This window comes from Chlorocebus sabaeus, chromosome 26, assembly GCF_047675955.1.
Source record: "Chlorocebus sabaeus isolate Y175 chromosome 26, mChlSab1.0.hap1, whole genome shotgun sequence".
NCBI lineage: Eukaryota > Metazoa > Chordata > Mammalia > Primates > Cercopithecidae > Chlorocebus > Chlorocebus sabaeus.
In genome coordinates this window covers 39,991,416-40,005,405 of record NC_132929.1, presented here as the reverse complement: position 1 = coordinate 40,005,405, position 13,990 = coordinate 39,991,416, and the positions used below count along the sequence as shown (strand labels likewise).

The window sequence follows — 13,990 nt, the reverse complement described above, 5'->3', positions numbered from 1 at the left end:
AAAAAAATAAAAAAATAAAAAAATAAGGCAAGAATCTGGGGTAGGTAGACAAAATGAAGCGAATGCTAATAATGAGGAAATCACACTGAGAACATTTTTCTTTTTTTTTTTTTTTGAGACGGAGTCTTGCTCTGTCGCCCAGGCTGGAGTGCAGTGGCACGATCTCAGCTCACTGCAAGCTCTGCTTCCCGGGTTCACACCATTCTCCTGCCTCAGCCTCCCAAGTAGCTGGGACTACAAGCGCCCACCATCACGCCTGGCTAAGTTTTTGTATTTTTAGTAAAGACGGGGTTTCACCGTGTTAGCCAGCATGGTCTTGATCTCCTGACCTCGTGATCCGCCCACCTCGGCCTCCCAAAGTGCTGGGATTACAGGCGTGAGCCACCGTGCCCGGCCATATTGGGAACATTTTTCTTAGAAAAATATATCCCAGGCTGGGCATCGTGGCTGTTCCCAATATGGCCTGGCACGGTGGCTCACGCCTGTAATCACAGCACTTTGGGAGACCGAGGCGGGTGGATCACGATCAGGAGATTGAGACCATCCTGGCTAACACGGTGAAACCCCGTCTCTACTAAAAATACAAAAAATTAGCCGGGCGTGGTGGCGGGCGCCTGTAGTCCTAACTACTCGGGAGGCGGAGGCAGGCGAATCATTTGAACCCAGGAGGTGGAAGTTGCAGCGAGCCCAGATCGTGCCATTGCACTCCAGCCTGGGCAAGAGAGTGAGACTCTGTCTCAGAACAACCACAACAACAACAAATGAAAAATATATCCCATCTTTATCTGAAATAAGGCCAAAAGGGTAGAGATAGTATAAATTCAGTAGAAGTCTCAGGTATGATAACAAGGCCCATCTTTTTTTTTTTTTTTTTTTTTGAGACGGAGTCTCGCTGTATCGCCCAGGCTGGAGTGCAGTGGCCGGATCTCAGCTCACTGCAAGCTCCGCCTCCCGGGTTTACGCCATTCTCTTGCCTCAGCCTCCCGAGTAGCCGGGACTACAGGCGCCCGCCACCTCGCCCGGCTAGTTTTTTGTATTTTTTAGTAGAGACGGGGTTTCACCGTGTTAGCCAGGATGGTCTCAAACTCCTGACCTCGTGATCCGCCCGTCTCGGCCTCCCAAAGTGCTGGGATTACAGGCTTGAGCCACCGCGCCCGGCCAACAAGGCCCATCTTAAAGAATAATTAGAATGTTGAAATCTCCATACAATGCTTACTAATTCCAGCAACAGCACAAATATCAGAGCAAAAGAGTTATAATTATTTCCACTTTATACTTAATGATTCATACTTGGCTCTGGATAATTTTTCAATAGAATTCTGTGAGCTAAATGAAGGTTCAACATTTTGATCCACAATTCTGCACGTGCTTAGGGGCAGTGTCACATGCTGGCACTATGACAAAGCCAAACAGATGCTGTCAGGTCAGAGGCAGCAGTTCTGACTACTGGATGCATGAAATATTCTCTTACCCTGAAATGAAGAACTTGTCTCCTGAAAGAGAGGATGGAGGACTACTAAAACAGGGCTCCCGTCATATAAAAAGAATAGAGAATTATAAGGTACAGGTAATTACAGAAGAGTGAAGAGTTTTGGCTACAGTTCAGACAGAGAATGGCAAAGGTTAATGTTTCTTCCAGAGCAACAATACCATGTGCTCCAAAATTAAAATTTAAAAATAAAGGCAATTAGCATGATAATATTTGGGGTTATCTTAATTTTTAAAAATTGAATAATTTATAAAGCTGGATACAGTGATGCATGCCTGTAGCTTCACTAGCTACTCAGAAGGTAAGGCAGGATGATCACTTGAGCCCATAAGTTCAAGGCCAGCCTGGGCAACATGGTGAGATCCTGTGTCTTTAAAAATAATATGGGGCCGGGAGCGGTGGCTCATGCCTGTAATCCCAGCACTTTGGGAGACTGAGGCGGGCAGATCATGAGGTCAGGAGATCGACACCATCCTGGCTAACACAGTGAAACCCCGTCTCTACCAAAATTACAAAAAAAGTTAGCTGGGCGTGGTGGCGGGCACCTGTATACCCAGCTACTTGGGAGGCTGAAGCAGGAGAATGGTGTGAACCCAGGAGGCGGAGCTTGCAGTTAGCCGAGATCGTGCCACTGCACTCCAGCCTGGGTGACAGAGTGAGACTATGACTAAAAAAAATAATAATAATAAAACAAAAATAATAATAAGGGCCAGGCACAATGGCTGATGTCTGTAATCCCAGCACTTGAAGAGGCCAAGGCAGGAAGATTACTTGAGCCCAGGAGTTTAAGACCAATCCGGGCAACAAGGCGAAACTCCTTCTCTACAAAAAATATACAAATTAGTAAGGTATGATAGCACGTGGCTACTGTAGTCTGAGCCACTTGAGAAGCTGAGATGGGAGGATCTCTTGAGAGATGTAATCATACCACTGCACTCTTGCCTGGATGACAGAACAATATCCTGTCTCAAAAATAAATACATACATATGAAAATATAATAACTTACAGGAAAAAACTTCAAGTGGTAGTCAAAACCCTAGGCAATCATTTAACCCCTAAAGATTTCAGTTTTTCCAACTAGAAAAGGATGAAGTTGGACTAAATGAATTTCTAAGGATCTTTCAGCCATACAATTTTATGATTCTTGTCAATTATGGCATATCTTAAAAATACACATTGTTACAAATTAAATACACATTTATTCAGTACTTAACTGTGAAAAGCACATTAACTAGGGAGACATAAAATATGAAAAAGATACAGTTCTTGATTGCAAGGAACTTAAAGCCTAGTGGAAGACAGACACATAAATAACTATTTAAAACATAAGGCAGAATTGACTACATACTAAATAGGAGATAGAAGTTCTTACAGAGGACCAAAGAGGAAAAAGAATTGATCCACTATAGGGTAAATAATTTATTTTACAAAAATTTTTTTTCAGACACTGTCTTGCTCTGTTGCCCAGGCTGGTCTTGACCTCTTGGCTTCAAGTGATCCTCCCACCTCGGCCTCCCAAAATGCTAGGATTATAGATGTCAGCCACCACACGTGGCTGGAAATAAATAATTTCATAAAATGTTAGTATGTGAACAATCTTGAGGCCCAAATTATTTTTTCTATTTCTACTACAGCTATTGCCTCTAATTACACTGCCACTTTCCTAAATTAATTCCTCATTATCTTTCAATAATACTATTAAAGAATCTGCCAGCAGGTATCTTCATCTACATTTTTAGTCTTTATTTTAAGAGGATAATTTTTTTTTTTTTTAGAGATGGGATCTCACTGTGTCATCCAGGCTGGAGTGTAGTGGCTTAATCATAGCTCACTGCAGCCTCCAACTCCTGGGCTCAAGTGATCCTCCCACCTTAGCTTCCCAAGTATCTGGGACTATAGATGTGTATCACTATGTCTCAGGCCCAGCTCCCACTTTTGGTCTTTAAATAACTCTCTACTGCCCCACTAGTGCTATAATACTAATTCGGGCTTGCATCATCTTTCCATGGTGCTATTGCAATGACTTCCTTGGCAATTTCTCAGCTTCTAATCTTATTTACTCTTCCTTCCTATTCATTCTCTATGTAGGCATGGAAGCCATGCCAATCTTCTGTTAAAATTCTTCCAGAACCCTTCTTTGCCTACTTTAGGACAAAACCTAAACTCATTAGCATAAGATAAAAAATCTTTCATGATCAGATGTTGCTTACCATACTGGGTTGAGTAGTATCCCCCCAAAATCAACGTCCACCTAGATAGAATCTGTGAATACAACCTTACTTGGAAATAGTCTTTACAGATGTAATCAGTTTAAGACGAGGTTATACTGGATTATAGTAGGCCCTAAATCCAATGACTTGTATCCTTGTAAGAGGAGAGGGCACACAGTGACAGAGACACACACAGGGAAGTCTATGTGAAGACAAAGGCAGAGATTAGAGTGATGAGCTACAAGGCATAAGACACCTAGAGCCACCAGAAGCTTAAAGAGGTAAGGAAGCATTCTCCTGTAAAGCCTTCGGAGGGAATGTAGTCTTTTCAACACCTTGATTTCCGGCTTTTAGTCCCCAGGTGTGGGAGAATAAATTTCTGTTGTTTTAGGTCACCTAGTTTGTGGTACTTTGTTACAGCAGCCCTGGGAAACTAATACACTTACCAGTCCATAACAATAGTTAATTATTTGTGATTCCCCAAACCTGCAATGCTCTCAAGCTGCTGAGCCTTTGTACGTGTTGTACCTTCTGCCTGGAATTCCCTCTCCAGATTTGTGTGCTTGGAAATTCCTATATCTATATCCCATGTTTTTATGTATACAAGCCCTTGTTCCTACAATTCATTCTGCCTGCAATTTTTTTCTCCACCATTCCCAAACATATATTTTTCTCAAATATTTACATTTTTTTTTTTTTTGAGACAGGGTCTCACTCTGTCGCCCAGGCTGGAGTGCAGTGGCATGATCATAGTTCACTGCAACCTCTGCCTCCTGGGCTCAGGTGATTCTCCCGACTCAGCCTCCTAAGTAGCTGGGACTACAGGCATCACGCCACCATGCCCAGCTAATTTTTGTATTTTTAGTAGAGACGGGGTTTCGCCATGTTGCTCAGGCTGGTCTAGAACTCCCAGGCTCAAGCAATCTGCCCGCCTCGGCCTCCCAAAGTGCACCTGGTGAATACTTACTTTTAATGAATGCCAGCTTCCCTGTAAAACCCATTGACTGCCCTCAGCTAGCAGTAGTCTCCCGCTCCTCTGGATTTCCACAGAACTTAATATCTATTAGCATTTATTAGAGTTGCTTACATAGATCTTTACCCCTACTAGTTTGTGAGTTATTTGAGGATAGAATCAGTGTCTGCTTGATCACTTATTATTGTGCTTATCCATAGTAGAGTTTCAATATACTAGATGGTAAAACAAAGGATAATGATAATGAGTGAACTGATAAATTAATTTAAAACACCACTCTATGGGACCACCCATATTCTATACAAGATAAAGAGACCAGGTGCAGTGGCTCACGTCTGTAATCCCAGGACTTTGGGAGGCTGAGGTAGGTGGATCATGAGGTCAGGAGATCTAGACCATCCTGGCTAACACGGTGAAACTCCGTCTCTACTAAAAAATACAAAAAATTAGCCGGGCATGGTGGCGGGCGCCTGTAGTCCCAGCTACTCGGGAGGCTGAGGCAGGAGAATGGCGTGAACCCGGGAGGCGGAGCTTGCAGTGAGCCGAGATCGCGCCACTGCACTCCAGCCTGGGTGACAGAGTGAGACTCCGTCTCAAAAAAAATAAAAAATAAAAAATAAAATTAAAAAAATAAATAAATAAATAAAATAAAATAAAAACATTAACAAAACGACCATGGTATTTTTGTCTAAATTTCTATAGTACTTAACAAAACTCTTTCTTGGGAAATACTTGGAAGATAAAACAAGTCAATTTGTCAGAAGTACTACAATAAAAATGGAAAAAACGTGGGCCAGAGAATAAGGTTGGCAGGTGTGTTGAGATAGCTGATTGGTATCTAAAGTCTATGAAATATACATACTTAAAAGAAGGCAAATTTAGGGCCAAACTTCTCTTATTAACAGTTAGAGCAAAGGTCCACTAACCTGGGGAGGGGACTGGTACATGTTGGGATTTACCAGAATTCCCAAAGGCTCTTCAGAAGATCTATCCAATTTGGTCAGTGGCTGGTTCAAGGTTCCATTGGCAATGGCCTGTATTGTCTCATCTAGTCTGTGATAATAAACCAAAAGGATGCAACAATTGGTAATGTTCTATGCTCAGAATGTCCTTACCACCAACATAAAATGCTTTAATAGTAATAAAATTTGGAATATAAAGAGGAGTCTACGGATGACCTTCCCTACTCCCTACTCCAACCCCTTCTCATACCAAAAACCCTAAGGAATATGAGTTAATAAATGTTCCAGAATGTCCAGGCACAGTGGCTCACTCCTGTAATTCCAGCACTTTCGGAGGCCAAGGTGGGTGGATCACAAGGTCAAGAGATTGAGACCATCCTGGCCAATATGGTGAAACCCCGTCTCTACTAAAAATACAAAAATTAGCTTAGCATGGTGGCACACGCCTGCAGTCCCAGCTACTCGGGAGGCTGAGGCAGGAGAATCACTTGAAACTGCAAGGAGGAGGTTGCAGTGAGCCAAGATTGTGCCACTGCACTCCAACCTGGGCAATAGAGCGAGATTCTGTCTCAAAAAATAAAATAAAATAAAATAAAATAAAGTTCCAGAATACCAAGAAAACACACAGGGCACACTACAGTCATTCACCTGCTCAACAAGATCATTAAACAGGCCAAGACCAGAAAAGCTGCCTAGAGGTCAGGAGTGGTGGCTCATACCTATAATTCCAACACTATCATAGGCCAAAGAGGGAGGATCACTTGAGGCCTGGAGTTTGAGACCAGCTTGGGCAACATAGAGAGCCTGGTTCTACAAAAAATAAATTAGCTGGGCGTGGGGGCTCACACCTGTAGTCCCAGCTACTTGGTAGGATGAGATGGGAGGATCTCTTGAGCCCAGGAGTTCGAGGTGCCACTGCCCTCCAGCTTGGGCAACAGTCAATAAGGCCCTGTCACAAAAAGAAAAAAAAAAAAGTTGCCTAGGAATACCCTGACCCACAGAAGAGTATTCTATGGCAGCTCATCTTCTCAATACAACCTATACAGTTATTCCTCTGCCTACTCAGCAGTCCTTTCTCCACTCCTGCTCACTGGTCTGCATTCTATCTTTGCTTGAAGGCTCAGAAGTTATAAAGAGGTACCCTACTGGCCCAGCACAAAAATGCTTAATCCTTTCTCTAAGGTCCTATATTACCTACTATCTAAACAACCATTGGATATATCCCATGTTATCCCGTGCCTATGATGTTGGCACTGGATATCTGGCTCTAAACCTATAAAAGAATGTGATGATTTTCATTTAAAGATTGTGGAAACCTACTGGTTAGTTAGTAAGAGATCATAAGCCCTGAAGGAATCCTATCTTAATTCATTCTATAGCTGTACAGTACTTGCTACTCTATCAATGCTCCTGTTGGATGCTTGACAAACGTTTGTGGATAACAAGAATAATTCTGAAGCACAACATAATGAAAAGCTTCAACTAACAGGAAAGGCTAAACTTGACCTTCAGTTCAATTCAATATATGTTGTTACGAATATCTCATATGTAAGGCAGCTTAAAAGGTGAAGACACTGTTCCTGCCTTCAAGAGGCTTTCTTTTTTGTTTTTTTTTTAAGAGGCTTTCGATCCAAGTGGCAGATTTAAGACAGCCGTACAGATGATGAATCATACATGAGGGGATGTAATGATTACTATGAAACAGGCACAATCCGTTTAGTGGTTATTATTCCTTCATCCAACATGTTGTATCATGTAGGTTCAAGGGAGAGGTAGGTATGTGAAATGCAAAGATTGGGGGAGGAATTTCTAAACCAAGGAAAAATCAGAAACAAAGGTCTGAAGCTTTTAAAAAGTACAAGAATTTTTATGATGAGGTGAGTCTAAAATAGGGTGGGGACAATGAGGTCTGAAAGAGGGGAATAGATTTGACACAGTATAATGATAAGTATATCCAGAACTCTAGAATCTATAAAAGAAATAATAAAAAAGCAAATGAACACATTTTTAGAACACTCAAACTTACTAGCATACAACTAAAGCAAAGAAATGTGAACAAAAATTAGAATGAAATATCATTTTTCATGTCTCAGAATGGCAAATATTTTTTAAACATCTTTGACAAAGGAAAATGAAATTGTTATATTGATATCTGGTGTGTAGCTGATAAGTCAAAGAATGCACAATTTAAATATTATCTTCTAAAAAGTTGTAACTTTTTTGTTTATGTATTTATGTTAATAGACTTTTCTTTTTTTTTTTTTGAGACGGAGTCTCGCTCTATCTCCCAGGCTGGAGTACAGTGGCCCGATGATGGCTCACTACCACCTCTACCTCCTGGGTTCAAGCGATTCTCCTGCCTCAGCCTCCCGAGTAGCTGGGACTACAGGTGTCCGCCACCACTCCTGGCTAACTTTTGTATTTTCAGTAGAGACGGGGTTTCACCATATTGGCCAGGCTGGTCTCGAACTCCTTGACCTTGTGATCCGCCCGCCTCGGCCTCCCAAAGTGCTGGGATTACAGGCTTGAGCCACCGTACCCGGCCTAATAGACTTTATTTTTAAGGTGGGGTCTCAATATGTTGCCCAGGCTGGTCTTGAACTCCTGGCCTCAAGTGATCCTCCCACTTTGGCCTCCCAAAGTGCTGAAATTACAGGTGTGAGCCACTGCACCCAGCCTTAGGTTTTATTTTTTAGATCAGTTTTAGGTTCAGAGCAAAACTGAGAAGAATATACAGAGGTTATCCACATTCCCCAAGACCTCCCAAATATATAGGCTCCACCATTATTAGCATCCCTCACCAGAGTGGTACATTTGTTACAACTGATCAACCTACACTGACACATTATTAGCATCCAAAAGCCATGGTTTACATTAGCGTTCACTCCTGGTGTTGTATAATTTATGGGTTTGGACAAATTTATTTTTATTTTTTTTTATTTTTTGAGACGGAGTGTCGCCTGTCACCTGGGCTGGAGTGCAGTGGCCGGATCTCAGCTCACTGCAAGCTCCGCCTCCCGGGTTTACGCCATTCTCCTGCCTCAGCCTCCCAAGTAGCTGGGACTACAGGCGCCCGCCACCTCGCCCGGCTAGGTTTTTTTTTGTATTTTTTAGTAGAGACGGGGTTTCACCGTGTTAGCCAGGATGGTCTCGATCTCCTGACCTCGTGATCTGCCCGTCTCGGCCTCCCAAAGTGCTGGGATTACGGGCTTGAGCCACCGCGCCCGGCCGACAAATTTATAATGACATTTATTTACCATTATAATTACATACAGAGTAGTTTCACTGCCTTAAAAATCTTCTCTGTGCTCCTTCTATTTATTCCTCCCTCTCTTCTAATCCCTGGAAAGTACTGAATAGTTAAAATCCTACAGTATGTAGGCTATACCATTTTAATACTCCCATTCACAGTAACAGAATATCCCCATTTTCCTATATCCACACAATATGCAGTATTTTTTTTTTAAAAATTAAGCCAAATTTGATGCACCAAAAAAAACTGATACATTATGTTTTTAAATCTGTATTTCCTGATGGCTAGTTGAACATCTTTTCAAATGTTATTGGCTATTTGTACGTCCCCACTTGTAAATTGTTTGTTCTTAGTTTTTGTCCATTTTTCTGCTGGAGTTTTTGGTTGTTTTCTTTTAATTTGCTAGAATTCTTACTTATATAGTATGGATATGGCTCCTTTGACTGTTAAAACTACTTAAAATACTTTCTTCCAACTTGGTACTGTCTTTTTATTTAAAATATCTTATACAGGCATGACTTCAGGATTTTGTATCTTGCTTCGGAAGAGCTTTATCACACCAAGACTATAATTATATTCTCCTATGATTCTGTATTTCTTTCTGATCCCTTTATATTATTTATATTTAACTCTTTAGTGAAACTTATTACAGCATCATAGAATGGTTTGAGGTAGAGACATTACCTAGATTTTTTTCCAAACAGGCAATTATTCCAAAAAACAATTTTAATTATTTCTTTAGCAATTAAAAATGTTACCTTTATTGATTACTAAACTCACATATATATATACACATACCCGTGCACACATACACACGCAATGCAAACATACCAATCTCTTTCTGGATTCTGTTTCATTAACCTATTTCTGTGCCCAAACTATATCTCATTGTTTTAAAAATTTTTTTTTGCTGGGCACAGGGACTCATGCCTATAATCCCAGCAACTTGGGAGGCTGAGGCAGGTGGATCACTTGAGGTCAGGAGTTTGAGACCAGCCTGGCCAACATGGTGAAAACCTGTCTCTACTAAAAATACAAAAATTAGCTGGGCATGGTGGCATGCACCTGTAATCCCAGCTACTCAAGGGGCTGAGGTATGAGAATGGCTTGAACCCGGGAGCGGAGGTTCCAGTGAGCCAAGATCGGGTCACTGTGCTCCAGCCTGGGCAACAAAGCGAGACTCCATCTCAAAAAAAAACCTACAAAAATCAGTAATTATCTGGTAGGAGTGTTCATTTAAAAACTTTTTCTTAGCTATTCTTACATGCTTCCTATTCCAAATAAACACATTTTTTAAATCAACAAAAATAAAAGATCCACTAGAAAGGGAAAATCCTTTATGGTCAACCTATTCCTTCTTTGACACCCTTCCTAGTGCTGCTCACTCACCTGCTATGATATTCCGCTAGTGAATTTTCTTCTTCCAGGATCTTCCTTCCTGCAAAGTCAATGGTGACCTTCTTAGAAAGTCGAGAGGCGTGTCGAAGTTCTCTCAGCTCCTCCTCTCGCTTCTGCAAGGTTTCCCGCTCAAGTTTGGACAACCATTGGTTAGAATCACTGGCAAAGTAATCTGACTCATCATCAATGACTTGGGTCCTTCGAATACTGAGAAAAAGGGAACACATGGTAATTAGGTCATCTGTTGACAAATAAGGACCGATTATTGGAAAACAGTTTCAAGGTAGCTTAATATCTCAAATATATTCCAAAATCAAGTCAAGCTCTGCATATGTTTTATTTCCAGTGTAGGCTCAGCTCTTAGAACTTATCTCAACCTCAGGCAAGAAAAGACACAGCACCATAATCCATTTTCCTTCTACCTTTCATATTAGTCCAGCCTCTGCCTTCTGAAAGCTGGGCTTCAGCCTAGTTTTACTGCATCTGAGTTCATGTCTGACAGCTTACTAAGTATCCTAGTCCCTCTGTAACTGGGATCCAGTCTATTCTTCCTAGGCTTATTTGCTTACTGGAGTTCTATGCTGAAGTTTCAGTTCTGTAGCTTGACTATTTACTTTTTTCTTTTTTTTTTTTTGAGACAAAGTCTTGCTCTGTCGCCCAGGGTGGAGTGCAGTGGCATGACTGCCTCCTCAGTTCAAGCAATTCTCTGCCTCAGCCTCCCAAGTGGCTGGGATTACAGGCGCGACACCATGCCTGGCTAAGTTTTGTATTTTTAGTAGGGATGGGGTTTCACCATCTTGGCCAGGCTGGTCTTGAACTCCTGGCCTTGTGATCCACCCACCTTGGCCTCCCAAAGTGCTAGGATTACAGGTGTGAGTCACTGCGCCTGGCCAACTATTTACTCTTAAGACATTCTATTACCCTATACTATATGGTATTACCTATACCCCACTTTGCAGGCTCTTACTAATGCACTGGGGCCAAGTTCCAAGATATGACAATCAGGCCTATTTCTAAGATCATACTGACAGAGAAACTAAAAACTGGAAGCAATCTTGATGGTCTAATTCTCTCATTCTACATATAATAAGCCTGGGGCTCACAGAAGTTGAGTGATTACTCCAATGTCATAAATCCAGTTAAGATTAAGTTTCCCCATAATTACAAATAGTGACATAAATAGACATAAGGGAAATACTGAAGTTAGATTCATATATTGACTTCAAATTTTCATACTCAGCTAGAATTGTAAAAAAATTTTGTCTTCTTAGGCCAGGCGCAGCGGCTCACACCTGTAATTCCAGCACTTTGGGAGACTGAGGCTGGCGGATCATACACACACAAAAATAAAACAAAAATAATGCAGACTTAGAATAGAAACATTTTTAACAGTACTCTGGAAGAAATTTTTTTTTTTTTTTTTTGAGACAATCTCGCTATGACACCCAGGCTGGAATGCACTGGATTAATCTCGGCTTACTGTAACCTCCACCTCCCAGTCTCAATTGATCCTCCCACCTCAGCCTCCCAAGTAGCTGGGATTACAGGCATATGACATTACGCCTAGGTAATTTCTGTATTTTTTGTACAGACGGGGTTTTGCTATGTTGCCCAGGCTACTCTCAAACTTTCAGGTTCAAACAATCCATCTGCCTTGGCCTCCCAAAGTGTTAGGCTTACAGGCGTGAGCCACTGTGCCTGGTGGAAATTGGTCTTATACAAAAACCTAGATAATGAAACTGGTACCCATGAACACACCAGCAAAGCAGCAACAATAGGGAGAGACCCTTTTCCAGTTTCTGTTGATCAAGAAGTGCATTCCATTTCTCTCTTTTTTTTTTTTGAGACAGAGTCTCGCTCTGTCACCTAGGCTAGAGTGCAGTGGCGCAATCTCAGCTCACCGCAACCTCTGCCTCCTGGGTTCATACCATTCTCCTGCCTCAGCCTCCTGAGTAGCTGGGACTACAGGTGCCCACCACTATGCTCGGCTAATTTTTTTGTATTTTTAGTAGAGACGGGGTTTCACTGTGTTAGCCAGGATGGTCTGGATCTCCGGACCTCGTGATCCATCCACCTCGGCCTCCCAAAGTGCTGGGATTACAGGCATGAGCCACCACACCCGGCCTCCATTCTATTTCTAAAAATACGTTTTACTGAGTATGGTGAAATGTGATACTGAAAGGATGAAGAGTGAATATGAGTTACACACCTTGTGATGGGTTTATTTAAGGAATAGTTTTCTAAATTTTATCTCATGTATTCAAAGCAAATGGTTTGGAAGCAGCAGGAATGTCTCATCAAAAGATTACAATGCCAGGAATAGACCCTCAGGTTACAAGAGATTCAGGGTCTCTCTGAGGACCCTCACAGAGTCATTTGAGAAGGGAACATATAAATCCTATCCAAACATTTTTTACCACCAACTGGTTTTCAACGAGTATTTTGTTCAAAAGAAAAAAATAAGGAGGAAGTCAAAAACAGAATTATCATAAATCTATCTCACAGAGAGAAGTCAATGGGCTACACAATAATAATGCAGGAGTATAATGTTAATTTAGTTGTATTTTAATATACTGATCATTGAATCAAAAAACAAATTTAGTCAAAGGAAAGAAGAAGGGTAAATCATGCCTTCCTATGATAGGGCATAACCTATGTTCTCCCAGAGGCAATTCCTTACAGATTCTCCAGAGCCCAGCCTAACAGTTTGCACATAATAGGTACTCTAATACAGGTGAATGAATGAATGGCTACAAGTAAAACAAGTGGTGAATTATGTCAACTCACATCAACTGTCCAGGGGATAGACTAACATTTACCAGGAATCAAAAAATGCTACGGGACAGGATTCTTTTAGTGGGAGCCTATATTATTCAAACATGGATTAAAAAACAAGATGTAGGCCTCCTATGTAGAGCACCCAGCTCTTCTTTTGCTATAAACTCTTTCACACTCCACTTTGAGAAGGTATCAAGTACCAAAATAATGGCCAGAATCTGTAGACTAGTTTATTTCTTAGCATTTGTTATTCTAACCCTTTCATACCTAGTTCTGTCAAACTCTAACAGTTTGTCTTTATGCTTGATAGCCTTCTCCAGACCAGACTTAATTCGCAATTCTTGATGAGGAAGAAGGTCCTTGGTAGAGATGTCCACCTTTCCAGAATTCTCCACCCCTGAAATTCAATAAGGAAGTCAAATGGTGTCAGCCTCTAAATACAAATTAGTTGTACCAGTGTGCAACAAAGAACAAAACATCAGATCTGGTTCTGGCCTGATGGCCTGGAGCCTTCATTTCAATGGAAAACAAGTACACAGTCCAGGACTTACTTGTACAGCATTAAGCAGTGCTTGACACATGACAGGTTTTCAATAAATGGTAGGGATCTTTTCTTCCTTTATAAAAATTTGGTTCACTAAGGGCACCAAAGTATTTAAGAATGTGACATAAAAATGCCTTCTCAGTGAAAAAATTTACTGAATATTACCTTTAAATATATGTTTTTTCAAGACAGGATCTAATGCTGTTGCCCAGTCTGGAGTGCAGTGGTGTGATCATAGCTTACTGCAGTCTCAAACTTAGGCTCAAGCGATCCTCTCACCTCAGCCTCCTGAGTAGCTGAGACAACAGGCACATGCCATTGTGTCTGAATTTTTAAATTTTTGTAGAAAGGGGGTCTCACTATGTTGCCCAGGCTGGTTTCA

At 41.4% G+C, this 13,990-nt stretch overlaps 1 protein-coding gene across 2 annotated transcripts in view; it reads right to left on the bottom strand.

Annotated features, from left to right (window-relative positions):
* Positions 1 to 13,990, bottom strand: part of TRIP4 (thyroid hormone receptor interactor 4) — a 71,111-nt gene that overhangs the window by 40,091 nt on the left and 17,030 nt on the right. Inside the window, exons 6-8 of one of the 2 annotated variants that reach the window (XM_008016294.3) lie at positions 13,332 to 13,461; positions 10,278 to 10,493; positions 5,600 to 5,726 (exon numbers count right to left, since the gene is read on the bottom strand). In XM_008016294.3, coding sequence (XP_008014485.1) covers positions 5,600 to 5,726; positions 10,278 to 10,493; positions 13,332 to 13,461 — 473 coding nt within the window. The remainder of the gene's footprint in view (positions 1 to 5,599; positions 5,727 to 10,277; positions 10,494 to 13,331; positions 13,462 to 13,990) is intronic. The other variant, XM_038008837.2, reaches the window with a different exon arrangement.